The sequence below is a fragment of the Ptychodera flava genome, chromosome 18 (assembly GCF_041260155.1).
Source record: "Ptychodera flava strain L36383 chromosome 18, AS_Pfla_20210202, whole genome shotgun sequence".
Classification (NCBI taxonomy): domain Eukaryota; kingdom Metazoa; phylum Hemichordata; class Enteropneusta; family Ptychoderidae; genus Ptychodera; species Ptychodera flava.
Genome location: NC_091945.1, coordinates 30,496,927 through 30,524,039, shown reverse-complemented (window position 1 = coordinate 30,524,039; position 27,113 = coordinate 30,496,927). Strand labels below are relative to the sequence as shown.

The 27,113-nt window shown below is 35.9% G+C and overlaps 1 protein-coding gene across 18 annotated transcripts in view; it reads right to left on the bottom strand.

Annotated features, from left to right (window-relative positions):
• Positions 1-27,113, bottom strand: part of LOC139117353 (diacylglycerol kinase beta-like) — a 281,533-nt gene that overhangs the window by 70,537 nt on the left and 183,883 nt on the right. For 9 of the 18 annotated variants that reach the window (XM_070680373.1, XM_070680372.1, XM_070680371.1 and 6 more), the window contains 5 exons: positions 9,608-9,628; positions 8,419-8,563; positions 7,718-7,888; positions 6,569-6,832; positions 1,873-1,922 (listed from right to left, as the gene is read on the bottom strand). In XM_070680373.1, coding sequence (XP_070536474.1) covers positions 1,873-1,922; positions 6,569-6,832; positions 7,718-7,888; positions 8,419-8,563; positions 9,608-9,628 — 651 coding nt within the window. The remainder of the gene's footprint in view (positions 1-1,872; positions 1,923-6,568; positions 6,833-7,717; positions 7,889-8,418; positions 8,564-9,607; positions 9,629-27,113) is intronic. The other 9 variants (XM_070680376.1, XM_070680381.1, XM_070680385.1 and 6 more) reach the window with 1 other exon arrangement.

Below are 27,113 nucleotides of genomic sequence, written 5' to 3'. Positions count from 1 at the left end.
TTCTAAGCCATTTTCAGACAAAAAAAAAAGGTATCAACACAAATGTCATTTGCGACCTTCTTGATGTGACGATGAAGACCTGCATTAAAGGTATACTGTCACCTGTTCCAATTTTGTCACAGTTACCACAGAAAGAGAAAATCTAACCAATCACAGATTTTAAGCGGGTGGCCGCTTTTTAAAAACAGCGCCCTCACATGGGCATTTTGAATTCCAAGGAATGCCCCTTTGAGCATATATGGGCATACTTAGATTACAGGTGACAGTATACCTTAAAGCTCAGCAAGACCAAAGTCTGAGAATGATTGGTTAATGCAAAGCCATATTCAAAATAACTGTTTCTTGGGGAAGGGAGAATGAAGGAAACTTAGTGTGTTTATATTTTAGTTTGATATGGAAGATATCCTTAATAGATAAGAAGATAACTATTTATTGGACCTACTATTAGTCTGATATACAGTAAATATTCATTTGGGTAATAAATCAATAGGGTGCATATGATCTGGTAATAATCATTAAACTTGTTTTTTTGAGTACAAAATTCATGTGTATTTCTCAGTTAAAAGGCCCATTAAATGGTCTCCCCCATTTTTGTATGCAGTGTATTCCTGATGGTACTTTGATCAAGATGTTCATATAGCCGGAAAAATCTGTGATTTATGGAATACACTTCAGACTGACCATTTTTGTGACTAGTCTGAGCACCAGATAAAAGACAGCTGGTGGTAGTTAGACCACATAGCAGGAGGGAGTGATCCCTATTTATATTCGAAGTAGCCATAGCAGACAATAAATGTAAACAAAACAGAAATGTTCTAATCAAGACAAACATACAATTTAATACATATGGAGGCCAGTGTCTCATTGTCATTATTAGGGAAGGTGTGAAATACTTTATCTATTTAGTTTACATACTCATAATAAAGATTGGGCAATCTTCCGAAAGGCAAAAAACATTGATTGTCAAACTTTTAGAACATGCCAATTTCACACTTGTATTTGTCAATTATCATGTACACATATGCATTTATAATAAACAACTGCAACAATGAATATCTCATATCCAGGGACCACTAGAGTGATCTAAACATTTGTGTGTTAGAGCATTTTGTGGGCCTTTTATATTTGGAGCTCAATTATTTTTACAATGTTCTTTTAGCCTACCAATATTGGGGGTTCATTTTGAGCTTATGAAGTGCATAAAATTTTTACAAGCTTTGTTTTGTGAAAATCAAGAATTTTATTTTCCCCATAGAGATAAAAAAGGGGATGTGGCCATTTTGAATTTCAAATATCAAAACATATTGGGTTATTGTTTCTCCAGTACCAAAATTTGTACAGTAACCCTCGATTTCTCTTCTTGATTTTGAAAGAAAATGGTTGAAAGTTTGCCTGAGGAAAGTTTGAGCAAAAGTTGAAGTCTTTCATTTTTGATGCATGAACTACCTTAAAGGGAGACTATAGCCATGATTGTTTGTTGAAACACAAACTTGTCAACACAATGCATGGTGTACAATATGTCATATTATCGCTGTCAAATGCAGTGAAGTCTGGATGAATAATCTATTGTCAACACTACACACATACAGTCTGACTTGATAAGTTGAGTGCTTTGCATTTTAACATGATTTAACGAGTATAACAAGAAACCGTATTTCACCAACAGAAGCAAAATACTAGAAAAGACATCAACATTACAGCTAATGGAGCTTTAAGACTGTTTGTAAAGAGACCTGATTTATGTTAAACCTAGTGATAACTGTAGATAAAACACACGTCATCTGAAATTCCTCAGCTTGACAGTTCTAACTACACACGAAAAAAACGCATCACTCTAGGGTGTCATTGATCAAACCAGAAAACGATACTTACAGAGCTGTCTAAGAGGCCGTTGCCGTCTGTATCATAGAGCCGAAACATGACTGTTGAAAGAAAATGGATGATAAGTTGGTACAACTGATAAGCTAAATTCCAAGTAATGGGAAAATAAATAATTATGTGCAGTGGCTCGGAAGGTAACATCTGATTGGTACATGTACATATTAATTATTTACAGCAACTTAGAGAGTCTGAAATCAAGGCTATTGCTGATTGGCTCTTCGAAAATGAAAATGCAATGATATTCAGCCTAGCAATAAGCTAGAATCTTCCAAGACACTGCATGTTGCCCCGAGAATAACATTTAAAGTATCTAATATAAAGCCAAATCTTTTCATATGTCTGTATACAATTTTAAAGAAACAAACATTTGGCAAAACTTACATTTAGTCTAGTATTACACTGAATTTTTTGAGAAAATAGTGAGAAATAGACTGTCTTGCATTTGTGAAAAGTTTGCCAGAATTGATTTAGGTACACTGTTACATCTGGACTAATGTGTGCAGAGTATGAAATGAATTTGTTTGAACAAAATGTTACATGATACACAAGAATCAGGTTGCACATGCAACAGAATCATTAACATGGTAACCCATCGGCAATCAACTATACACAAACCATTAAACCATACATACCACCATTGATCAATGTCCAACCAAATCACTAAGACACACACTCAACAACCACCGAGTCAATCAATCATGCAAATTTATCTATCCATTGGGTACCCATACATTCTCAACCGAGTCAACTTACATAATCTAATCACATATCCCAATCAATCACAATTCTGCAGTATAAACCCGCTCAGACAGCCCAACATCAAACCCATCAACATTGCCATACAATCCAATCTTGAATCCTAATCAATCATAAATCCTGCCTATCACCCACTCAGACAACCCAATTTAACAACCAATTGAACCCATCAACCCATCAACAATAAGTTGACACTCAGCCACAAAATCAAGTAAACAATCCTACCACATTAACACCCACTCAGACGACCACTCACACCATGTATCAAGACGTACCCAATGGACACTACAACCCAGACATTTCCTACCTACCAGATAGGGGCTACGGGTACAGTTAGTGTCAAGTGTTAAAGGCAGGGGGAGCCTATAAATACCCCCTATCTCCCTGGGCATTCATAATCCAACATGAGTGGCACATGGGAACAGCGTCAACGAATGCTCCCGAAAATATGGAGCTTTCAACAACCATGGCGTACATAAAAGCACTGTTCCAACATATTACGTTTTGTGAATACTTGTAGCATCACCTTGTTGGTGAAATTCTCTTATTTTTTCCATTTTAAGTTGATTTTTGATTCCAAAACTGCTTCAATGCCGTTTTCGAAGCGTCCACCAAACAATAGATGAAAGCATTCAAACAGCTGCCAATCACGAGGGGACGCGCAAAGGTGCAAACGATCAAACATTTGTTGTGTATATTGGATCTATTACGATGTCAACAATGAATAAACGATTCTTACTGCTTAGCAAAATACTTGACCAACGGTTACTGAACACGAGTCTCAGATGAGTTCAGACACAAACGGACTACTTCAAGGTTCCAAGCAGATTGCCTCTCCCTGTTTGTTTGTTGATCTGTGTACCTGTAAGCCCATGAGCCTATGAATGGGTGATGTGTCTTATGTGTATGTTGACCTACAGTACGATATTTTACGATAGAACTCTTTTGGATTCGAAGTATGTTGTGGCCTAGCCCTGCGTACGATGTCGTGTGTTCCCGGCGTTATATGGCCTCCCACCACAGCTCTGCTGATTGCCATGGACAAAACCGGCAACATGCGGATCTAATTTGGACGGAGAACGAAAAACTACTTTTCGAACTGTTTTCGGCCGAAATCAACTCGAGTCCGATCTATGCAGCCTACCCCAAATCACTCAACCGCTCACAGACTGCGAAAACAATGCTCTCGTGACGTCCCAAACCGTTGTTTGCTGACGATGCACAGTCAATGGCCCATGCAGTGGAAAGCCATTGGATACGTTCATGCCACGATTATACATGTGCCCATGAACTGCATTATTTCCTGTCGGGTCGGGGCGATTTAACTAAATCGCGATTGATTCATCTCTGTCCGATTTGACCAAAAAGAGACACTTGCCATAGATTATAGCATCAAATGTTGATCGTTCAGACTGAAATATGATGAAAGGTCTGAAGATCGCCGTGATGTCGTTCTTCTCTATACGTTTTTCTGAGCTTGTTTTTTACTAAATTGCTCTAATATTATCTAACTTTTTTTTTGAAATCTTAATCAACTTTTCTTTCCCAACCAGGGCACAAAATTACCTTTTTTACTTTCATAGTAACCTAGGATTCATTTATTTTGCAGATTAATATTTTGTTCTTCCTTGATGATCTTTGACTGATTTTGCTATCCCGATATCGATATTGCGTTCGCACTCAGGTGACTTGAAACTCACGTGATTCACTGAGTTTTCGGACGAACGCAAGAAATTCGACAACTACTAACGAGTTGTCGGCAAAATTTACAGAGACTAGCAATAATAGTTATGGTCATTTTACCGTCTTTAGCTAAGCGGACTCGCTTGGCGGAAGCAGTATATAACGATCTGAGTTCCCAATTTATCTTACCGTGTGAGTGTAGTATTCGAAAGAGTGAGATCATAATCTTACGCTGTTCCGAGTGGCCTGGAGATTTTTTTATAATATACAATAAATTGACCCTATCAAAATTACTCTGTTTACATTGCTTGGATATTTATATTTTTTCTATACTTTTTGACTTTTGATTTGAAGTCTTTTGATTTTCCATTGGCGGCAGCACATGTACTGTTACAAACGTCACGTGATGACGGGAGTGTAATTGTAAAGTTGTCGGGAAGTTGTTCAGAAGAAAAATCATTTTGTATTTAGAGGCTGCAGTTCGGAATTTTTCAAGATGAACAACCCATTATACATTTCCTACATCTTTGAAACGGGGATTACGGTAATCTTTCCTGTGATGAAAATTTTGCGAATGTCTTTGCAATGTGTTCCCACGATGAGTGTGAGCTGATTCTTTGTTTGTAAAAATCGTCAGAAATGGTCGAGTGACCGTGATAAAATAGACACAGATGTAAAAACATTGCGAGGAAGATAGTAAGAAATTCACGTTGCAATATTTGCTGTCGTATTTCTCAGCAGGAATAACCAATTTTTACACGTTGTGTATAAGAACAGCAAGCAGGTGTTCGGCGCTCAATTGCTTCTATCATAATGATCTTGATCGCAGTTATTTGGCGAGAAGACAGTAGGTACTTATAATCTCGCAAAATTATTGATATCATGTCTTTGTATTGAAAATTTTCAATTGGAGGCAGCTCAAATCAACGGCCGTGGTATATTGGGAATCGTGTTCTCACTAGACACCGAACTACCTGCTATCAACAGTACGTTATGTACCATCGGCGGTAACACATTGGTCGTAATCTTGTCTGCCCCGCCTTTTGTACCGTCCAGAAATTTCAAAGCTAGAATTTTTTTACCCTGACATATAATACAGCGACCTTGCACACTAATGATCATTCCACTGTTTCTGTCAGGGTTTGTTGGTTTTTTAATTTGCTCCGTGGCCTCGGTAAGATTTTTTCAATACGATACACAGTTTGATTTTTTTCAAGGTAAATTTAGTATATTCTCAGTTTGTGGGGTAAAGTTGTCTAGAGTGAAAGGTTGAGTTGACGCTGATAGAGTAGCCGTCAAGCCCGGTATAGTTGACTGAGATCCGGTCGGTTTGTGGTCGTTTAGTCCAGAAACCTGCAGAGTTCTCTATGATCACCGTTCGGCAATTGGGGGAAATTTTTTGGGGGGTCAAAGTTATTCAGTAACAAAGTACGTGTTGTTTTTGTCACCGTCATACGCGTATACGGATGGTTTTCGATTAAAAACGGGAAAGATATCCAGTGCTCGTAAATGCGTGCAAAGTTTATTCAGTGACTATTTACGCAGCAGTCGTAAATACGACTAGGATTTACCCCCACGGAACAACTGTAAACACCGCATCAACAGTCCATACGAAAACTTTGTGTTGACTCGAGGGAGATAACAATTGCGGTAGGAAAGGTCAGTCCACCATCCGTCAAAGTTGTTGATCGGAAAAATCTTCACTGTGCACCAACTACATTAGTGGCTGTTATAGTTGTACACGTAGTTCCATGAGCTTTCCCCTGTCCCTTGTTACGAGCTATGTTCAAAGTGCGTCAAGCTACGAATATTTTCATGTATGGAGTTATAGACATCGGTGAAGTACCGGGTACATTGATTTTGTTCAAAACCACTGCCTGTTTGTTCCTCGTGCTGTTTTTTGTGTCCCTAACGTCGACTGGCTCTACGTGCGTACAAACATAGCAGTCGGGATTAAGATTTCCTGGATAAATAGATACACTCATAGTTTATTCCGCCTCTGACGCAAAGATACACAGTGTTTTACATGTGCCACTCCTAGGCCCTGGGATCGATTTCCATACCTTTAAATCCAAAGGTATCTGTTCTAGAACTCTAAAACCCTCTCAAGCCCACCGCACACCACAAGTACAGTCAATCAACCATACAACACCCACCATAAAAGGGACCAGAGAGCCAAGCACACAAGCTGTGCTTACACTATACCAATACATACTGATATGCATTCAAAGCAAACAAGATTACTTACACTCTAGTTTATCTTCTGGCTTTCCCCCTTCCAACAGGGACAGGTAACAGACAATATCTTTCATATAAACAACCTGATTGGCTACATCTGGGTGAAGACCATCTGGCGAAGGCTCCACTGGCTCGGCGGCTTCTTCTTCCTCACTGGAAGTCTCTTCACGTTCTATAAGTGCCTTGTTTCTCCTGAAGAATGACCTGGGAAGGGACCTTGATTTCCGCTTATGCACCTTTTTGGAAGATTTAGCCGGAGTAATTTGGGGGTTTTCTACAGACAAATGTCAAAAAGACTATCATATATGAGCTCAACCTTTTCTCTGCAATGTTTCTGCACAAAGCTACCAACCAAAGCAAGACTGGTTTTGGAATATAGAACAAAGTATTCTTAAGATAAAATATTAACTGGTAATTGGATACATATTGATAATATCATGTACTTATTTGCAGTGATTTGAATAATACAAGTTTACAACATTTTTGAACTATAATTTGGTAGTAGAACTCAACAAATCAAATACCAACCAACTTCATAGTTGCCTTGATCATTTGAAGAGAAATAATTCCTCCTACCAGTAAAGACTGCTTTAAGCTGATTTAATTTACTCTGATTGCTTAATTATGTAAAGTGAGTATTACTGATTTTCAATGAGGCTTTCGGTGACCTGTACAGTTACAATAGCATGAAAACATCCACTCAACAAATCCATTGCAGTTTGATTAATACAGCTGAAGTACCGGTACTTGTTTACTCCTTTTTTCTAAATCCGGTAATTCCTCATCTTGAATTCATTATGAGAGTTGAGGGTTGTTGACCGGATGAAGTGAAATTCACTCGACTGGCATTAATCACAGATGAGGCACCGACCCTGTAACCTAGCTCTCATATGTTTTGATGCTTGATTATTACCAGATCTTTTTTAAATAGGACTTGCATGTCAGTGCTACATGTACAGCATTTGAGTTCATTAATTTGTGGTTTTTTCAAAAACCAGTTTACATGCATTTATACAACATTGAGTATATCTTGATATCTGACTGAACAAAAATGATGGTTGCTATTGGTAACACGACTTTCTGAATGCACGCTAAAATACTGTCAGAAAAAATACCTGCATATTTGCATGATATGATGAAGTAACATTGAACTACTCACTTTTCAGAATGGAAGTTGGTTTAATTTGATGCACAGAATGGATGGAGCCGTTTGAGGCATTTGATTTTTTGGAGGAACTGCGCGAGTGACTCGGTGAACCAGTGGGCGTATTGCCACTGATTAGTATAGGCATCGGCTTAGTGGTCGGAGTTTCTGTGTTATTGCTTGATCCTGTGGGTAAAGTGAAATAAAACATAGCAGACAGTCCGTCTCAGAAACAGACATATGTGAAGTCAATATTGGCCTTACGGCCAGGCGCCTGTGTAGCAATTTTCAACTGGCAGATGACTGGCTTCATGTAAAATTGAGGCCAAAATTCCACTGATGAAAAATTACCTGACTTGTGTAATAAAGCTCAAAATCTTTCAAGAATTAATTTTTTAGCATTTTTCCCCCACATTTAAAGTTTTCCAACTTTTTAGTGTTTTTTAAGTCTGTATCCATTAAAGTTTCTTTCCACCGAGAAAATAATGTTTTTATGCTCAGAATTATTTTATCATGTGTATAAATTATAAGTGTACAGCTGATTTTGATAAATAAATTAATATGAACTTGAGTTTTCAGATACACTTAAGGAGTATGAGGCTGTATATTCTCAAGATTCATATCTAGGACTAAAGCTATGCATTGTAGAATACTTCAAATAAACCACAGTACAACTCACAGGTGATATGGAAGTCTGTTACCAATGAAACACTCACCTTCTTTTCCAGGTATATTTTTAACAGTCTCATCAGGTGTCTTCTTGACAAACGAGAGAAATAAGTGTCGACACAGATCTTCAGGCATAATATCCACGTCTAGGTACGTCTGCATAAATAACTTAAAACCTTCATAGTCTATGGGCTAAAAAACATAGGAACTGTATGAATCATGTATCGAATCATTCAGAATTTTCAACTCAAAAATAAGATAATGGTCATCTTTTTACCATTACCTGTTGATGAATTGTCAAGTCCATGAACAAGAGGCTGGAGCAATTATGGATATCATATAGTTTATGGAACAAAAGTTGGGTTACCATGGCACATCAGTTTTATGTTCGTGAATCCGCTAATCTTATTTTTCCTGGAAATATCATGATTTTTAACTGGATCAAAGTTCCATTTTTACTTTACGAGGTGTTAGGGTCAAAAGACGGTCTGAACGAGATTTCTTCAAAGTAGGAAAAATGTTAAAAAACATCTAAAAATTGAAACATATGAATATAGTATTTCTACAAAGATAGTGTAATAAAAACCATCTAGAACAAATGAAAAGTGAATTTTCTGGGGAAGAATTTGTATCTATTCACAAAAAATAATTCAAACACAAGCATGCAGTTAGCTAATAGAATTAAACTAGAAGTTCTGTGGCAAGAGATTGGACAAAAAATGCACAAAAGTTTCATTCTCAAACATTCTAACTGTTGTAACAAATCTAATGAACACATTCATGTTTTCAGAACTGCAAGTCTGAAACTTCAGAGGAATGAAATTCCAGTCAACATCACAACAATCACAGAAAGCATAATTCAAGAATGTTTCCCTGCTTCCATTTAGCTTTGATGTGATTGGTCAAAGAAGAATTCAAATTAGCCAATCACATCTTGTTAGGGTCTTTGTATGATCAAGGTATTTCCAAATTGACCAATCAGACGGGTACATTGAAAATCACAATCAACAGCTTATCAAAGGATAAAAATTGACTCATTTGTTGCAAATAGAAACAAAAAGAAACAAAACAAATCAAATATGAAACTCTATATTTTTCAGCAATGCTTGATGGATGCAGAGAAACTAGAATTAAGAAGAGTGAGAAGAATTAATTTTGTAGAACGGTTAGTAATCAGATAAAGAGAGAAATTTTTGATTGGTTAGATTCTAAGATATGAAACTGACACATCCTTACTTGGTTTAGCAAATCCATTCTCTGCACATGTTGAAAAATTGGTTAATTAGGTATGACACTTAGAATTAATCATTTTTTCCGTTTTTTAGTAGGAGGAAATGAGTAAAAGTATAATTTTGTTGTTTAAAAAGGAGAGAATTCTAGGAAAAACACACCAGGGGTACAGGCAATTACAAAAAAAATTCTAGTTTCTAAGCGAATATATTTGTGGTTATATAATGCTTTATATAAAAAGGGATTGCTACAGAAAATAGGCACACATAAATGTCAGTCTCGGTGACTTGTGGTAAATATTAAATATTTTGAAAGACTGACAGTAAGTCAAACGACATTGATATTTGAAACTGTTATCAGATTTGATGAATGAATTTATTGAGTAAAAGGAGAAGGAGAGAGCATAAGAAAGTGCTGTGTACTTTAGTAGATTGAAACACTGAAAGATGACATCCCCTTGGTATGGAAGGAAGTTTGAAATGAATATTCATGTATCTACATTGTGTTCACTTGTCATGAAATATAATTGGAGAAAGCTTGTTTGAAGACCACTAACACTATTTATTACAGAATATCATACGTTTACTTGTGGTCAATTGTAGTTGAGGTGACACAAACATTGAGTAGATGCCACCTTGACATAAAATTGAGTAAATCTTGCCTTGTGAGCATATAATGCAAAAAAGTAGAGCGTTCTACGTGCTCCCAGTAAAAACACATTCATCTGTTTCATGCAGTCAAGGCATACCCGCAGTCATGAAACCTAATGCATGAGTTAATTTGCATGACATGTAGTTTGCATAGCCCTATAAAACTAAAATTATGTGTGCTGCATTGTGAAATGCTCCAATATATCAATGCTGATTTGAACTCTGATATAATATTCATAGCATGGACATCTCCATTTTTGAATGACTCTACAAATACAGAGAGTCTATGCAAAGGGTCAGACAGAACCAAGATTTGATATCTATGGGAAGAGTGTATGCCTGGTGGTAAAATTGTGAATGTTAACCTTTACGAGGACATATCTGATGTTGGAAGATTCCTACCCTTGAACTTACAAATGGAACAGGAATCGACATTAGGAAAGCGTAGCATGCAATGCACAACTTGACATGCATAAATGAAAAATGTACACCCAGACCAAAGTTTAGTTTGTGCTCACAAAATTAATGTTATTTGTGTTACAAAATGATATTTCTGGATATTTCTTAAAGAACATGCAAACTTTCAAATTTGCATGATGTACTTGGAGTTACGGGGATTACCAAAGCCTGAATCCTGTCACACTATTCCCTATTAATTGTCTATGGATCCTTCCAGGATATCATAAACAATGGGATCATACTAAAGTCAGGGGGTGTGAGGGTTAGTGCTTTATTCCAAATTGACTACCATCAACATCTGGAAAACATGATTAGATATGAACAAAACAAAATCACTAAATTCTGCTCCTTTTTGCAAACTAGCTGTTAGTTTTTTTTCACCTGTACTGATAACTTACAGGTACAAAAGATTGGTAAATGTACTGGAATTAAAAATTTCCCCCTTTATTTCAGTCACTGGCAAAAGATTAAATATTTCATCTCTTCGATTCTGGCTAAAATCCTATGAAATGTAGCAGTTTGAATTCAGGAAAACTTTGCTAGATCTGGTCCTTTCAATTCCAGGAGATCCACACTGCTTTTCTAGTTGGCATATTTTCTATAACATACGGACTACTTTTGAATCCTGAAATTGCAAAATTGATAAATATCTTGAAAGACAGCATGCTTCTACGGTGAACATGTGACTTCAAGGGGAATAAATGAACCCGTTCATCTTATATGTTTATTCTTTTCTCATTAAAAACAGCAAAAACTTAACTCTGTCTGATGATCAAACAGAATACTATACCCACTATTAAAATTTCCTGAGTAAAATGTGTACTTCATCAAAAATTTACTGCTAATGTTTGATAGTTCAAGTTATGGTAAAAGAGATGTGAAATGGGATTTGAAATGACGTGAAGGATCTAGGATTCATAATGTGAATAGGTTATGAAAGCTGTATGACCTTCATCAACTGTTGAAGATTCACCCTCAATTCTTGGAAAAGCACAGTCAACTGGGCTTCCTGACGATCAGATACTGGTTTCCTTGGTAACAACATGTAACCGGGTTTACCTTTCCAGAGTGAGCTATTGTTTAGAAAGACTTTTAAACTTTAGAGTGAACTGAATAGCCTACTTCCCCTGACTACAGAGTTCTATTTAATCAGGGCTCTGTGTTCTGAATCAGTATTTCACATCCATCTCCTGTAGATGCTTACGATACATATTTACAATAAAAATGTCATCTAATTTGCAAAAACACATATGAGTACATCCCTGGGACTTTTTAAAATCTGATTTAGAGGAAATGGGGATTCTTGTTTAAATTCACGATGAGGCAGAGGACAGAATCTGCAAAATAGAAATATATAATGATATCTTTTCAAAATTTCTTAAGTTGAATATCACTGCCACAACATGGTGAAGTACATGCCTCGCTACTGAAAGTTTTCAAATTTAACCATTTTTTTCATGATTAAGAATTAAAATAAGGGTTCACCATGCAAATTTTGCTACAAGAGAAACTATCTAAAATTTACAAATATTTGAAAATCCAACATGGCTGCTCTCCCTATGTTAACTTTTGAGGAAAAATTTTCACAAAAAATTTCCATTTTCACAAAGCAAGACAGTGATACTGAAACTTCATTTATTCCAACAGGCTTCAAAATCAGTTAACACACGTAGCAAGGAACAGGAAACTGTTTTAGAAATTGGAGTCTGAATATTTGTCTCGGAGGTGCATTCTACCTCAAGTCCTCCTTGTTCAGTGACAATATACTTATCACAGTTTTCCATGGTGTCAGCCATTTTGATTGAAAAAATGCAGATACATTGCAAATCACTGGATGAGTGTAATCGTCACTCAACATCACAAGTTAATTAAAATCAGATTTTGACTATCAGCATCATATTCTGCGGGATCTGTATCAAAGGCACAAGTATGCAGAGGTATATTATATATGTTGCTGCTGTATTGCAGGTCATGCGTGCAAACAATCTAATAACTGAAGAGTTTTGTATGACATATTGCCGACAGGCATGTAGCAGTCCAATGTTTGCAGTCAACTAATTATCTGCTGATCTAATTGCTTCCCTGGGCACTTCTTTTTTATTTGTGAGATACGGCAAAATGAAATTTCAGGACACCCAGCTTTGGAAAGGAAGAAAATTATGAATTCTGAAGCTGAACCCTGATTATAGTTCATTTGTCAGTACATTTTACAATGTAAAAACAATAGATCTATCATTCTGCAAGAAACCAAACTAAAAACAAAGGGTGAGGAAACAAGTTTTTTGTAACTTTGTATCCTAAACGTTTCTCTTCATCAAATGATTTGATTTCTGTCTAATCCTATTCCTCACAGCATGAACAGGGAAACATGCATAAATATATCTCTCATGAATAATATCTAATATTGGCTTCATATAATGTGTAAAAGCCGATGATATATTTTTGCTGTTTGATTGTGTTGAAATTCTATCCAAACATACTGTTGGAATAAGATTTATAACAGATTATGTTTTATTTCCAATAACAGTCACATGCCATGTGGCGATTTATGTATTATATTACTGATGATATTGTGTTTAGATTTACAGCTAGCAATCTAGACTTGTCAGTTTTGTCTGCCAACAGCGATGTTTTTATGTTATTAGGAGTAATAACATTTCAGGGCATCGGCTGTGACCACCATCGCAATGTAACTTCCGTTTGCCTTCTCTGGCAGTAAATTCTGAGCAAATTGTACAGCAGTCACATGGCAACTTTTCAACCTTCTTTCAAGAAATTAATATTCTGACACCAAGGATGTTGTAACCATTCAAATTTCATAAAATGCTTTTATACGCTTTCAGAAAGAAAGTAATAAAAGAAAACTATCTGTAAAGCCATGTCTGTGCCTTGATGTAATTGTACAAAATGATATTCATATGAACAGGCCACTGAGAGACTCTACTGAAGAATTGAAACTATAGGACAAAAATGGTTTTTAATTGCTACAAGATGGACTGCTATATTTTAAGTGACCAGTCTGATGCTTTCAGTTGATACACTGTATCTCATTTAGGAATACTTTATGTACTTTAGAAACACTATTTCATTTAGCAACACTTTATGTACTTTAGAAACACTATTTCATTTAGCAACACTGTATAATCACTGAGTGAAAGCAAAATTATGTTCATGAAGAACAAACAAATAAACGTAGATGGCTTGTTGAAATGCTGACAATACATTTAGTTCTCAGTCTTAGACTGCAAACTAAGGTATATTGTAAATATCCATTCTTTCTTAGCAATATTTTCCGTAAGGAAAAGTCCTTTTCACTGTTGAAAAATGCACAGATTCAGAATGCATAATAATACGCATATCAATACATACACCTTTTGAACAGAATGGGTGGTAGAGTACAAGATTTCATGTCAACAGAGACATTTTTTATACACTGTTGAGAGCTCTTAAAGCTGATAGCTGAGAACCAACTTTTTCACACATTGTCTGCGGTGATCCTGAACAAAGACCAACTAACACTGATGCTTCATTTAGTCTTGCATTCACTGAAAAGATGGGGAGTAACAATGTCAGAGACATTTTAACAGTAAACTGTTACTAAGTAGCCATCTGGAACACATCATAGCACAAGTCATTACTAGACCAAGATGACTTTAGCATCTTAATAGATGGACTTGATGACTGTAGCCCACAGTTGCAACTGATACAGAGCATGCAAATAGGATGATGTTGTGATATGTACCAGTGTAAAAAATGAAAAAGTGAAGAAGCAGTATTTCTCAGTAGGATATTTTATAAGATATAATTTAATATTTGAAAAGATGACGACGACAAAGAATATGCCAAATACAAGATGTGAAGGAAGGATGATCACCTTTAGCAGTTTCTAAAAGGAGATTACAACTCAAACAAAACATGTATGTGATGTTTGGTGAACTAGTATTTGCTCCTGTGTGTTCAGAGATACTTTATAATATTATAGTGTCTATTTGAAGCAGTAATTGTTGATGAAAACTTCCAGCTAATAACATGCTATCAGTAGTTGTTGACAAAGTGTTCACATGAATGTGAAAGGCTTGAACAGAGATGTGAGTATGCAGTGTTTCCATTTGTGGAAAATGGTGTATATTTTATGGAGCTTATTTTGACCATTTGGAAAATAATTAAATATTTGCATACAACATACACACTAAGCTATGTAAAAATGGAGAAACAAAATCCCACAATGGTTCAAGTTGCTAGTCTCAGTTTCATGCTATGTACTGTCTAATCATAAATGTAATTAATATGTACAACCAAATTCACAGGACTACACAGAAAATAACATTTTTATTATTCTATCACTTTATTCATTTTAAACTTGGTGAAAATAGGTGGTGTGTCTGTGATCTTCCATTTTTTACCAAAACCAACCATTTAAATGATGATTTGGTAATTTGTGTCTATATTACCATATTTTGTATGGTAACCCCTGATTTTTGTTTGACAGGAAAAAGTTAAAAATTTTCTTACAAGAAAGTTTGAACAAAAGTCTCTGGCTTTCAATTTCAAGGTGCATACAACCTTGCACCTTTTCCACACATTTCTTGCATGATTCTCTTATTTGACATATTGGTATTTATTTTAATTACCTTTTGGTTGCAGCTACAAACTGTATTTTCAATTACTTCGTTGATGTCAAGTGTAAACTTCAATCACCTTTCACCTTTGTTGCCTGTTCTAAATAATTCTGTCTTTCACTAAACTACCCTATATTTATACCTGTCATTTTGCATTGCAGGATGATTAACATTGCATAAACATACTCACCCTCTTTAGGGGATGTGGATAATTAAATGATGCGCACGGTAAACATAACTAAGTGCGTTTGCCCTCACCCCCCTCCCCCTCCCCTAAACGAAAGTACGGAAGTGTGAAAATCCAACCAAACCTCATTCTGTATCTGCATCCAACAATCGGTGATTACCTGGCTATGAAATCACGTATACGTTATCGACTGCCCCCACCCCCTGCATGTCCTCTCTAAAAACAATCTCTGTTCAGTGCCAACTCAACAATGGCGCAACCGATAGAATGAAATGAAACAGTGTTACAGTATCAAAAATGATTGTTACGTTATTTTACTTGTGCACTGATTCACATGTATGTCAAAAGAATGCTGGAGTAGCGCCGGTGCCGTACTGGCCTGGTACACGCCAAACGATATGTAGCACGATATTTTGCGATACTGAAAAACGTGTAGCGAGATGTTGCAATGCAATAGAAAAACTTGTAGTGCAATTTTTGCGCACGGTAATCAAAATACAGCCAAACACCCTCTCCCCTAAACACAGAAGTTGCGTTTACCGTGCACGTGTTGTAATTATCCATGGCCCCTTATGAAACTTTGGGCTATTCTGCCATTGGTCTAAAGTTCATGATTATAGCAGCACAACAATTTGAGGCACGATTTGCTGTTTTATTATGTATGGCCTTTCATATATATTGGTCACGTCAGTTATCATGCAGCACAACACTGATTGTTTTTTTTATAAATACCTTGCACTTGTGTTGATTGAGGACTGTTGGGGAAGTATGTACATATGAATGCTGCTTCATAAAAGAAAGTTTCTTTTTCACATAGCAGAATGTGCAAATTAAAAGGTCAGTGCAAAAAAAGCATAGAAACTGATTCTTTTTTTATAAAAGAACATTTACCATACTTTGTTCTAACTATAATGATTATTTTACATTCAGTTGCCTTCTTGCCCTGTTGTTGACAACTTTGTAATATAATATTGGATTGACACATCACAGTCCTCTCCTAAAGGTATTAATTTTATTTTTGACATTTCTCTTTGTTAATCTTTTATTTCCTTAACAAGATTTGATAAACAATTAGAAATTACGGTATAAGCTGCCAAGGGCTCATATTGAAAAGTAAAACCGTCCAGTCTATATACCACAATATGCCACCTGACATGTTATTCACTGATGATATCAACCACATTACAAACCTGAAATCAGTATCAACTAGCTCTATTGAACTTCATGTCAAAGCATAAACACTAGAACAATAATTAAATTTCAATTCTGAATGTGTATCTGCACTATCAAAATCTGACAATGTTTTTGTTAGTCCTCCTAAATATTTCAACCATGTCCACATAAAGAAGAATGAATGAATGTCTCACACATCCAGAGTGTCTTGACTCGAAGAGAAGGATGCAATGTCACTGAACTGACGCATTCACGTAATGTACGAATGCAGAACACAGATTTGAATTCATTTGAAACCCAAGGCAGTAGCTGATAATGGTGGGTGTATTATACTGCATGGCAATTGTGAGCTGTGTGCCCACTGAATATTGGAGGTTTCACATTATTCCAAATACCAAAAGTCAATGATTACATGACGGATCTCTGTGAATGTTGACTGATATGACATGATATTTACTCTTGGCTTTATTTCTTGAAGCATTTCAGAGAAACTCAGGTGAAATACAATCCCAGTGAACTATCACTGTATATCGCAGAAAAGGACACATCTGCTTCAGCTATACCTTGATAATCTACATACAGAGTATGGAACTATCAGAAAACTCTTTTTTTTTTTCACAGTGTAACTGATTTACCTGTATAAATGAGTCAATGCAATAATCATTTTTGGGATACTAAATAAGAACAGCAAAATTTTTGTATTACACATGATCATGCCAAAGTCAGACACAATGTAGGTTTCTTTTTATGTTAGTCCCTTCAGATTTATACCATAAATCCAAATGCCTAGCCGTCAGCTGTTGGTACATGTGAAATTTACATCTTCTGACTGCTCACATTTTATATTCTTGACGTTTCTCATTATTGGGATATGAGCAGTAGCAGGATTTACAGCCAATAATAAGATTCCAATACCATAGCGTCTTAGCTAAGGTAGGAAGGGGATATATTGTAATGTGCACATCCCACAAACTGTTGTTGAGCGGGCTCAGTTTCAAGCGATGTGAGGATTAGAGGCAGATATCAGTTTACTGATACAAGTGGCATTAGCAATACACTTCATTTGATGGATTGATTGACTACCGTCTCTTTCGCACAAAGTAATTGACATGGAAAGCTTCCTTTCAGAAGCCAGGGCCACGGCAGATGATGCAAAGCTTAACAACCCCGAGGACAGCTACTGTCTTACGGTAGACATGACACTTTTCAAATCATTCCTTTGGCATGTGTTTCAAGTTTACATTACTGGTATATTCACAACAATATTATCATACAGTTTTCACTCCATGAGAACCTCAGCATAATGGACCAGATTTAAAAAGAAAATTTGAAACATTGACTATAAGATCTTAGTACCCTGCATTTAAAAATCAGAAGCCCTGACAAATTTTCTGGATGCACACATACTGTGAAATTTATTTGCATAACTGTTTTTGACACGTACTGGACATTTCACATGAATAATTTACATTTCTATTTCAGCTATTCAACCATCTATTATGTGAATTGAATAACTGTTGAAAATTAAGTCGAAATAAAGCTGGTTACCAATTTTGAATGGCAATTAATGCAATTCAGTTTCTGCTGGCTGACATATGATGGCAAGTGTTGAAAATTTCTTACCAAATGTTTCACATTTCAGACATTTATTGAGAGTTTGTCTGGCACATACGGTGCCTTTTGTAGGAAAATAATGCAAAGAATTCCATTTTTTGTCTGAGAAGCTCAAAAGTCAAACAAAAGTAACGACAGGAAATGACAGGAAAATTCCAATGTCACTAACAAGACATGTCTGTAATGGTTGATATGCATCTGCACTAAACTATTGAACCCTATGTAATCTTAGAGCACAAATCACATCAGTAGGTTATATGTTATGGTCAATGACACCATGTACAAGTTGCTCACTCAGCTATGATACCGAATTCCTCCCACACTGATATTGTCAGTGACTTTTCTACACTTACTGACTCCAGTGAAAAATTTTTTGAGGGCAAAATGAAAGTATTGATGGGCACCACTACTGGCAACTCTCTATGCATACCAAAGGTGAACACTAGCTGTACCTCAACCAATTATCTTTCTCAAGGAATAATTAATAGTCCATGCATACCAAAATCATCACCTTTAATACCTTATAGTCCTTGATGTTACTTGTCAACTCAGATTTACATTCTGTGCAGACTCACAATGAACCCTTTGAGTACTGTAATTTTTCCCAGCAAAATTTTAGTGCAACATTTTACTAACTTTTATGAATTTTTCTGAAATTTTTTTGACCAAATGTATATTACATTTCATTGGCTACACTTTTTTATCAAAATTTTAGCAAAAATCTCAAAAAAATTTATTGACAGGGATATATTATATAAAGGTGACAAAAATTGACTTTGGCGCTCAAAGGGTTAAATGTTTTCCCAATAATTGATTTGGTTTATTACCATGAAAGTAATAGTAGTACACTTCACAAGTCATAACAGGCAAATACAAAATTTACATTTCAGTGGTAATGTGGAGCCAGAAAATACAGCTGTTTGCTAGTCGAGCCTGGCCAATGAACAATAAAACAAAAGTCAATTATATTAAGGCATATTTATCATTCAGAATGAAGGAAATAATAATTTCATGATTCATTTCTGTAGGAGACAATAAAGTATACAAACATTGCCTTAAATTCTGTTACAGTTAGTAAATAATAGCTAGCTCAAAATGAATTGACATATGGGAAGTTGAGTATCAATGATATGGCACAAGAGGTGCTGTACTCACAGACTTACAGTGCAAATTTTCATATGTTTATAATACCAATTCTGCAGTGGAAATCCCATCTTCCTTGTCACATCCTGATTATGAGTTTATTTTATTATTGTACTTTAGCTGTGCTTGCTAAGCAAATAACAGCATTAAGTCAACTACATTTTGTCAACCTGAATAAAGTATTTTGTCTCTTGATCACTGTAAATGTTTGAAAGTTAGAAAATTTATAAATGTGTATATATATATGGTTTCCCAGCAGATCCTATATATGTCCACGTCTTGCCTGAAAAGTGTAACACAGCTGTACTACAATGTACATGTAGTTCATATGAATAAGTTTGGTAGTGTTTTAAGCATAAACCAGACTGGTTTAATCGTCAAAGCTCACACTCCTAAGCTGATTTTTAATTCTTTGTAAATGCTACTTGGAATTTTTTAAGAGACTTGTAAGTTCCACTTCAAGTTCTTGATATATACAGTGTATGTGGGTATTAAAAGTATAATTTGAACAAAGCCTTTTCACTCCTTTACTAAAGCAGAAATTCATACGGATACTGCCTCTGTGGCAATTTGAGAACGGTACCTTACTTGACATTTGAAACTTCATTTTCTTCAAAAGAAACTTAATTGGCATCTTGGAAGTCGTTTAAAACTAAATTTTCACACCTACCATTCTCATAACAAATGTCGAAAGATGTTTTGACACAATTTGGTATACTTGCAAGTCTGTGTGCTGATGTAGGTATCACATTGTAATCAGACATGAAGAGTTCAATTAATGATATGAGTGATACAACATGATCAAATCAACTTTCCAGTGGGTTTGAAAATCTCTATTACACGTCCTGATTTTATCTGGAAATCAATCATACAGTATGCAGGCATAGCCTTCTTCAAAGTCAAGCCTACAGCGATAGGAAATTGCACAAGCTGATCAAGGTCACAGTGCCCCTATGCAGTGAATCTATGGCATTTTGTGAGTTCAAATGATCCAGATACGTGTGTTATGAAAACTATGACAAGCAGAGGTCAAGGAATAAATGCAGTACAAGCATGTTACAACCATTACAGCTAACTGAAAACATTAAAGTCAGTGAGATATGTTGTATGTTGACAGATATGTTCATCGTGAAAAGCCATCATCATACTGGAATGCCGTCACGTGCCACACGGAGACACACTAATCTGTTCATGAAATTGCCTAGCCTACTTGTATTTTCCTTGAGCTTGATCTTATTTTTCTCATTCCATTTCCAGGAAAGCTTTCCTACACTGCTGCTGGAAAGTGGATTAAAAAAGAGGCTTTGAATATGTAGGCTTCAAACCAAGTGACAGACTGTTCAGGCAAGGAAAAACACCTGGGTTTGACCACAATGGAAACGACATACTTAGTTTTTGAAAGGTCTACTTTAGCAAGGCCATGCAACATTATTTATTTCAGGAGAACCAACAGACAGTTTCACAATGCAAATATCCTAGTGTGAGAGTTAGAGAACAAATGATGACATTATTTGGTTCATTTGAGTTTTAGATTTAAGAGTAATGAAAATCTTCTAAAATATCAATGTATACTTGGGTTTGGTAGCACAGTGAGATCAACTAAGTTTTAGTTGATCTCACTGTGCTACCAAACCCCAAGTATACATAGGTTTGAAGATCAACACGGCTACACCTACTATAAAATATCAATAACATTCAACTGCAGCACAATGACTGCGTCTTATGAATAAGAAGATTTTTTACCAAAAACGCCTTTTAGGGTGCTAATTTGCATATTTTCAACAATATCAAAAAATTAAACAAAACAGTTTCTCATAATCATATTTTGCATCTTCACAACAAATATCAAATCAGTAAGTACTGCAGTTCTCAAGATATTTGAGTGGACGGACGCCTCACAAACGGATATACATACATACATACATAAATACGTACATACAGACTGACGCCGGACGGATACCCATCCCAATAGCTTCTATAGACTATAGTCTATAGTAGCTAAAAAACGGACAGCTTATATAAAACCAGTAAAAATGGATCTGTAATCTATTGTAAACATCATTGCAGCAATAATATTACAACAGTATTAATTTTAAAATATTTCTAAAAGTGTTATAAACATGCAAAAACATTAGTTTCACAATAGGAATTTGAATATACGGCTGCATAAGAATGTGTTGATGAGCTACCTGGTATAGAATGTCAGCACCAGTTGCCAGCAAGAAATACAGACCTACATAACTATAATATGTAGAGCATGTCAAGAGTTAATCAGTTGGACACTTTGAAACCTTTTCAGGAAGTACTTCTCACCAAGAGAGTGTTAAGAATCTATCGACTGCCGACTACCTGAGCAATCAAACTTTCCGTTTTGTCTAAAGCAACAAACCGATCTACAGCAATGGGTATGCCATGTGATTTTGATCAGTACATGACATAAACGCATAAGCAATAATTATATTATAACAGTATTTTGAAATTCTGATGTGAACTGTTTCAAAAGTTATTTTTCTACAGCTGGAAGCTTGGGTATATTTGCATTTGACTGATGTTTGGCAAATTTGCCATATGTTTATGTGTAAAACTGTACACTTGTTGCCGCTGATGATAATACCATCAATAAGCATTTTTAAACATCATTGTGACATAAATGGACACCCTTTTACTCTAATATTACTTACATTATTAATTTCAGTATCTATGATTCTCTCCCCAGTATTAAAACCTCCTCCTCAAATTCATTCAGCATTTTATATTCGTGAAATTCATTGATGTTCAGAGCCACTTCAATGGGTTTAATCTGTGGTATCTTGAATATAGCAATATATGTTACTTTCACATTTCAATCATCCATATACATGTACTGTTATATTAATATGCTGTTATAATATAATTGATACATTGCGTGGGCAATCATGAAAGCCGCACTGGCATTTCAGAGAGTTGATATTTTAACTTTGTGTAAAAAAATAAAACTACTTAATAATCGAAATGAAATATTACTGACATCACATTCAAGAGGCATAGGCTTGCACCGAACATCGCAAGCCACATATTTTCTCAGAGTTTGAATGTTTTTATTAATTAACACAAAACTACCATTATTTCAGCTTTGTCAGCAAAGTTCATATTCTACATCTCCATCTCATGTTCAAAAATATTACATGGAAGAGATAAATAGAACCATATTCTAGGGACTCATGTACGGTTGGTACACATGGCATGTCAGTATACAAATCACGTCTTCATCTTTCTTAGCTATGCTCTACTGCTTACTATAAGTGATCTTTTCAGTACATCATTGTACCATACAGATTACAACAAATGTGGATTTCAAATTCAAGCTAAGGTTCAAGGCAACACAACGTTTCCATTAACGATTCTCAACTCAGACTGCATGTGATATATTTAACCCTGGCAGGATTTGATTACCACAATCATGATAGTACACCATCATGACATAAAAGTGAGCCGGACTGAAACACTGCCAGTGTATGGTCTTTTCTTCATTATCAAGTTGCACAGAAAATCAATAGTGGTATTGATTTTGACACATTAAAGTCACCCACTACTACACACTTGACCATGAAAAGATGATAAAGACTGCATGCCGCCTGCACCTAGCATTGAATTTGATAAATTCCTCATTAACCCCTTGAGTGCTGTAATTTTTCCAACAAAATTTTTAGTGTGACATTCTACCAAATTTATTGAATTTGTCTGTAACTATTTTGATAATTTTTGACAAATGGAAATCACATTTCCTTATCTACAGTTAATTATCAAAATTTTTGCAAAAATTTGACAAAATTTGACTGACATACATCATATAAAGGAGACAAAAATTGACTTTGGCACTCAAAGGGTTTATAACCAGATCAACAGACTAGCATAAATGTAACGTAATTGATTATGTTTATAGAAAAACACCCAGTTAGTTTGGACTCAGATTGAAATTCCCCTGTAAATGAAATGACACGTCCCTTGGAATGTGGTGAGACACACATAGTGAGATGAATAGAACATCTCACAAAATGCAAAGTCCACCCTCGGGGCAGGTTAACAAGAGTGTTGATATATCCCTAGCACCAGTAATAAATGTCAAAAGGTCATCAACGTTAAAACATGAACATACATTAAACAATACTACCATCACAAGGGAGGGCTTCACTTTGTTACAGATTCCATTTCCCCTCTGAACAGATACAATATACGTTCTGAGCAGTGGTGTAATTAGGTACAAATTCACTCCAATAATTGCCATTTACCGGCTAATATGATTCTTTTCATCAAATCTCTGCTATTCAGATACTGATTTGGATCTTCTATCTAACTGAGTAGGCCCCTGGATGTTGTTTCTGTAACTATCAATCTTGCACGGAATTCTCTGGAGGTCTCTCATTGTATGTAAGGCATTCATTCACTACAGAATTCATTTTGCTCATATTTGATGGTTTGGATAAGTATTGCATTATAATGTTAAAGTCACTGTTACTCAAACTTAATACTTTTTTGCATTATTTTTCCTCTTATTTCTGACAGTACTTGGTGGTCAGTGGAAATTGCAATGACTAAAATTTGATCCGGATTCTGATGATGATAGGATTTGTATTTATATATAATCCCATGGTATTTTCTCTGTTTGACGTCATCGTATACGAGTGTTTTTCGCGGAGCCGTACAACTTCGAGCCGAAGGCGAGAAGTTGTGCAGCTCCGCGAAAAACACGAGTATACGATGACGTCAAACAGAGAAAAATACCATGGGATTATATATTTATCACATGAACAGTCTTCTTATTTTTCTTTTAACATAGAAGGATCAAAATTATCGTAACAAATTGCATGATTTCGTCGCGATTTGTGTTTTACCTAAGCGGATTAATTTCATTTAAAGAGTAAGGTGGCCCGTCACCCTGTAGATACTTTCATTCATAAATCCCAACAAGCTGAAATTTGCTACTTTTGAGGGTATCTCCACCAACCAGACGTACGGATTCGGTCACGTGAACGTGTCAATCATTGTCTCTCGCTGTACCGATGCCAAGTTTGGCAAGTTGGCCATCGGCGCACATAGCTTTCACCGTGCCAGCGACGGATAATCATAGTATTCAGAGTTACTTAGAATATTTACAATTATATTTATGAAGTAAATGAGACGACACGATCGAAACAGTAATTCTCATTCTCAGAGATGCCGTGGCTTTCAAAATATCACACAAGTTTACGACCTTTGCGAGCGCGAAAGATTCCGTTCGATGACACACTCATTGCATGTCTGTGCCCACAACGTTGCCGTCACCGGCCGGGGTCACCGGTCGCTGCCGGTGTCAACTCGTCAATCCCGATCTCGGTCATCAATGTTTTCGTCTTACGAACTTTGATGTTTGCATTGACACATATCTCGTCCATGGATACATCCTGATTTTGTTGATGGAAACCCTGTTTTGTGTTTTGAGTGTTGTCTGAGTCAACTTTCGAAGTACATGGGATTCCACAGCGCTGCACACACAGCTCGACAGCTTATGTCTTCGCTACATTATGCCGCGCTGCAAGTTTGATTCCGAGCGAGACTTTACGGAGTTTTTGTGTGATTAAGGCAATTGATCGTTGTTAGTCGAATGACTTTAGGCTTGTGCCTCCTATGTCGCTTTCCCGATGATTATACTATACTCATTTATTCAGTTTGAGGTGTAGGTTTCGGTTTTATCGCCAACCGGGGTCGCCAGGTACGACGTCCACACGACTCGACTGGAGCCGAGACGTTACTGAGCCATTAAGATTAAAATAACGATCGTCGGTATCTCCATTCGATTCTCGGGAAAAGCTACTGTTTTAGCGACTTGAAATTTCGTTGGACAAATATGCCTTCTATGTTTCCATGTCTGGATTTATCGGGTCACCTTTTTGTAAAAATAACGTGCGAGCTAGCACGGCATCGATCACAAGAAATATGTTCGTGTCGCGACGCCTGCATGTATGAACGGTACCATGAAAGAAAAACGTTCCGGTTGATGACGTACAACAGGGGTAATTCGGATTTCTTATCCGTCCTGTTCTACGTCACAGAGGTGGGAATTCGGGCCAGTTCATGTGATAAAAGCAGGAATTGACTGCCATTTTAGACCATATCAATGCAATTTGAACTTGTAATATAATTCACACGTTAGTTTTGTAGTATCTTCATCCCTTTGATATCAAATTATTGACAAAATATGAAAAACACAAAAGCAGTCTGGCATAACTGAGGAATTTGCAAAATATCATGGAAGTTGGTTTTCATGGAGTATTGAAAATGGATTTTCAATCTGCACAGTTATCATTTTCAATCACATTTATCATTTTATCATTATTTCAACCAATTCTTCTTTTGGCTACCTTCTTCTTAATACATTGAGATAGAATATTGTTGTAGTTTACATGATTACGTTGCATGTCTGTATAGTTCACACAGAAAGTGAGTATAACTACATTTTCTACACTATTGGTGGGAACAAGCCTGTATTTCAGTTTTCTTTCTTTGATTTAACGATTCAATTCAACAAAAATTGGAGACATTCATGAACAATATGGAACCAAATAGTAGATTTACAGACAAACAGATCTATAAAATCATATTACAGACAACAAAAATATTCCTTTAATGTGAGGAAAATCCTAATTTTGTTGTTTATCCTGAAATGAAATCCATGGAGAAGGATGAAGTTCCACATGTAGTCATATCATATGCTGGTAGCAATTAATTTATCTCAGCTGTTCAACATCTGGGTAAAACCAGTGACATATGTAACAATTGTATAAATTGTTTTCTTTTTGACAAGTACTGTGTGTACTAGAAAACACTCTAAACCATATCACAATCATCTTTACATCATAAAAATTACTTTTAGAAAATGGTGAAAGGTAATTTTCAATGGAAAGTTAAATATACAAAAACATATGGTACCTGGCAAATAAATAAATTGCCATCTGGTAGATTCTCTTGAAGTGCCCGCTGCCATATGGAGTGTATATGAGATATATGCAACACATGGCTTCATACCAATTCAATGGCACAGCTCAATCAGTTGGAAAGAGAATTGCCATGGTGAAACATTGTTTTAAATTCATGCCACAGAGAATTGTCACAGTGAAATGTTGTTTGAAAGTTTTGCTGCAGAGATTTGCTATAATTGTGAGACGACTAGAGCACCTTGTGATAAATTGACAAGTATACCTACATTAGCATCTCAACATTGAATTTCATACTTGTATATGTATCTCTTCCTTTTTCATGAACCTTTGTGCCAGATTTGAAGTAGGAACAGGAACATTTGAAATTTTGCAGCTTCATTCAATTATTGCATTTTATTATTCATAATTTAGGTAATTCTAGCATCCCACTTTACAACTGATATGTTGCATATATTTTCCTTTATTAACTCTGTATCATCAGGGGATGAAAATATAACAGCAAATTATACAGGAACAGAAGGATTCTTCTTTGAAGTTTCCCAGCCTGGATTCTCTTCCTTCTCTTAAAGCACAAGGCCGTGCCAACCGTCCACTCAGCTTTCAGTAGCCATTGATACATCCAATATTCTGTAATTTTGACAAGTATCTGTGAACTGCCAGCGACATTTCATTAAAGGCTCCTGTAGCATAGCAATGGCTGAAGAATGAAACAGG